This window comes from Numida meleagris, unplaced genomic scaffold (assembly GCF_002078875.1).
Source record: "Numida meleagris isolate 19003 breed g44 Domestic line unplaced genomic scaffold, NumMel1.0 unplaced_Scaffold426, whole genome shotgun sequence".
Taxonomy (NCBI): domain Eukaryota; kingdom Metazoa; phylum Chordata; class Aves; order Galliformes; family Numididae; genus Numida; species Numida meleagris.
This window is the reverse complement of record NW_018364645.1, coordinates 24960-27141: the sequence shown is the minus strand read 5'-3', so window position 1 is coordinate 27141 and position 2182 is coordinate 24960. Positions and strand designations below refer to the sequence as shown.

At 61.3% G+C, this 2182-nt stretch overlaps 1 protein-coding gene across 1 annotated transcript in view; it reads left to right on the top strand.

The window, feature by feature from the left end:
* Nucleotides 1-2182, top strand: part of LOC110391640 (chromodomain-helicase-DNA-binding protein 3-like) — a gene marked incomplete at its 3' end in the record, with an annotated part of 19972 nt that overhangs the window by 8481 nt on the left and 9309 nt on the right. Inside the window, 6 exon segments of the mRNA XM_021383593.1 lie at nucleotides 18-73; nucleotides 1012-1129; nucleotides 1233-1316; nucleotides 1428-1565; nucleotides 1664-1785; nucleotides 1905-2148. Of these exon segments, the coding sequence (XP_021239268.1) occupies nucleotides 18-73; nucleotides 1012-1129; nucleotides 1233-1316; nucleotides 1428-1565; nucleotides 1664-1785; nucleotides 1905-2148 (762 nt within the window).

Here is a 2182-nt window from a genome sequence, read left to right as displayed (position 1 = left end):
TTTTCCCCTCTTGGCAGCTCCCGTCGGGGCAGTTCACGGAATCCGAGGAGTTCTTCGTCAAATATAAGAACTAGTGAGTGGGAACAAAGGGTCTGTGGGGCTCAGCGTCCGCTTGGTGGACCCCAACGGGTTCTCGGTGTCTCTTGGAGGTCTTGGCTTCCTTTTGGGGTCCTCCATGTCCACTTTGGGGTCTTCACAATGCTATAGGTCCTCCATGTCCCTTTTGGGGTCCTCCCCGTCCCCTTTGGGGTCCTGTGTGTCCCTTTGGGGTCTTCACATTGCTATGGGTTCTCCCTGTCCCCTTTGGGGTCCTCCACGTCCCCTTTGGGGTCTTCACGTTGCTGTAGGTCCTCCCCGTCCCCTTTTGGGCTCCTCCCCGTCCCCTTTTGGGCTCCTCCCCGTCCCCTTTTGGGGTCCTCCCCATCCCTTTGGGGTCTTCACGTTGCTATAGGTCCTCTCTGTCCCCTTCTGGGGTCCTCCCCGTCCCCTTTGGGGTCCTCCACGACCCTTTGGGGTCTTCACGTTGCTATAGGTCCTCCCCGTCCCCTTTTGGGGTCCTCCCCGTCCCCTTTTGGGGTCCTCCCCGTCCCCTTTGGGGTCTTCACATTGCTGTGGGTCCTCCCCGTCCCCTTTGGGGTCCTCCCCGTCCCCTTTGGGGTCCTCCCCGTCCCCTTTGGGGTCCTCCCCGTCCCTTTTGGGGTCCTCGTGTTGCTATGGGTCCTCCCCGTCCCCTTTTGGGGTCCTCCCCGTCCCCTTTTGGGGACCTCCCCATCCCTTTGGGGTCCTCCCCGTCCCCTTTTGGGGTCCTCCCATCCCCACGAGCTCTCCCCAAAGGCCACGTGGGCGATCCCAGCCCTCACCCCATAACCCGGGCGCCCCATAACCTCCCCAAACCCACCCGAAAAACAGGGGGGCAGTGCTCTTGGCCAACTCCTCCGTCCCGAAAACGCCTCCCTCGACCTCAAAATGGGGATTTTTTTTAAATTTTGTTTTGTTTTTTGTCCCCGTTAGCTCCTATCTGCACTGTGAGTGGGCCACCATCGACCAGCTGGAGAAGGACAAGCGCATCCACCAGAAGCTGAAGCGCTTCAAGACCAAGATGACGCAGATGCGGCACTTCTTCCACGAGGTGGACGCTGCCGGGGTCACTGGGTGATGAGGAGGGGAAAGAACAGGGCAGATCCTCATCCTTTTTTCTTTTTTTTTTCCCCTTTTACCCCCGCCCTACAAAGGACGAGGAGCCCTTCAACCCCGACTACGTGGAGGTGGATCGGATTTTGGACGAGTCGCACAGCGTCGATAAGGACAACGGGGAGGTGAGCGCGGGACGGGGGGTTTGGGGGGGGGGTTGCGGCCCTACAAGCGACGTCCCTCACGGTGCCACCCCCATTTTTGTCCCCATTTTTTGTCCCCCCCCCCCATTTCAGCCCGTGGTTTACTACCTGGTGAAGTGGTGCTCCCTCCCCTACGAGGACAGCACCTGGGAGCTGAAGGAGGACGTGGACGAGGGGAAGATCGGCGAATTCAAGCGCATCCAAGCCCGCCACCCGGAGCTCAAGCGCCTGGTGGGCGTCCCCCCTCGTCCCCCCCCCCCCTTTTTGGGGTCAACTTCCACATTTTTGGGGACGACCCCGTCCCCTAACCACCCCCTTTGATCCCTCAGCCCCGTCCCCAAGCCGGCTCTTGGAAGAAGCTGGAATTATCCCACGAGTACAAAAACCACAACCAGCTCCGCGAGTACCAACTGGAAGGCGTCAACTGGTTGCTCTTCAACTGGTACAACAGGCGAGTTGCCCCGGGGGGGGGGGGAGGTCGGCGTCGCGGCGTCACGGCGTCGTGGCCACCGCCGTCACCGTCACCATCCCGCTGTCCCCCCCCTTCCCCCCCCTCCCACCCCACCGCAGGCAGAACTGCATCCTGGCCGACGAGATGGGCTTGGGGAAAACCATCCAGTCCATCGCCTTCCTGCAGGAGGTTTCCAACGTGGGGATCCGCGGCCCCTTCCTCGTCATCGCCCCCCTCTCCACCATCACCAACTGGGAGCGGGAGTTCAACACCTGGACCGAGATGAACAGCATCGTCTACCACGGCAGCCTGGCGTCCAGGCAGATGATCCAGCAGTACGAGATGTACTGCAAGGATTCGCGGGTAGGGGGGGGGGGTGTGCGCGAAAACACGGAGG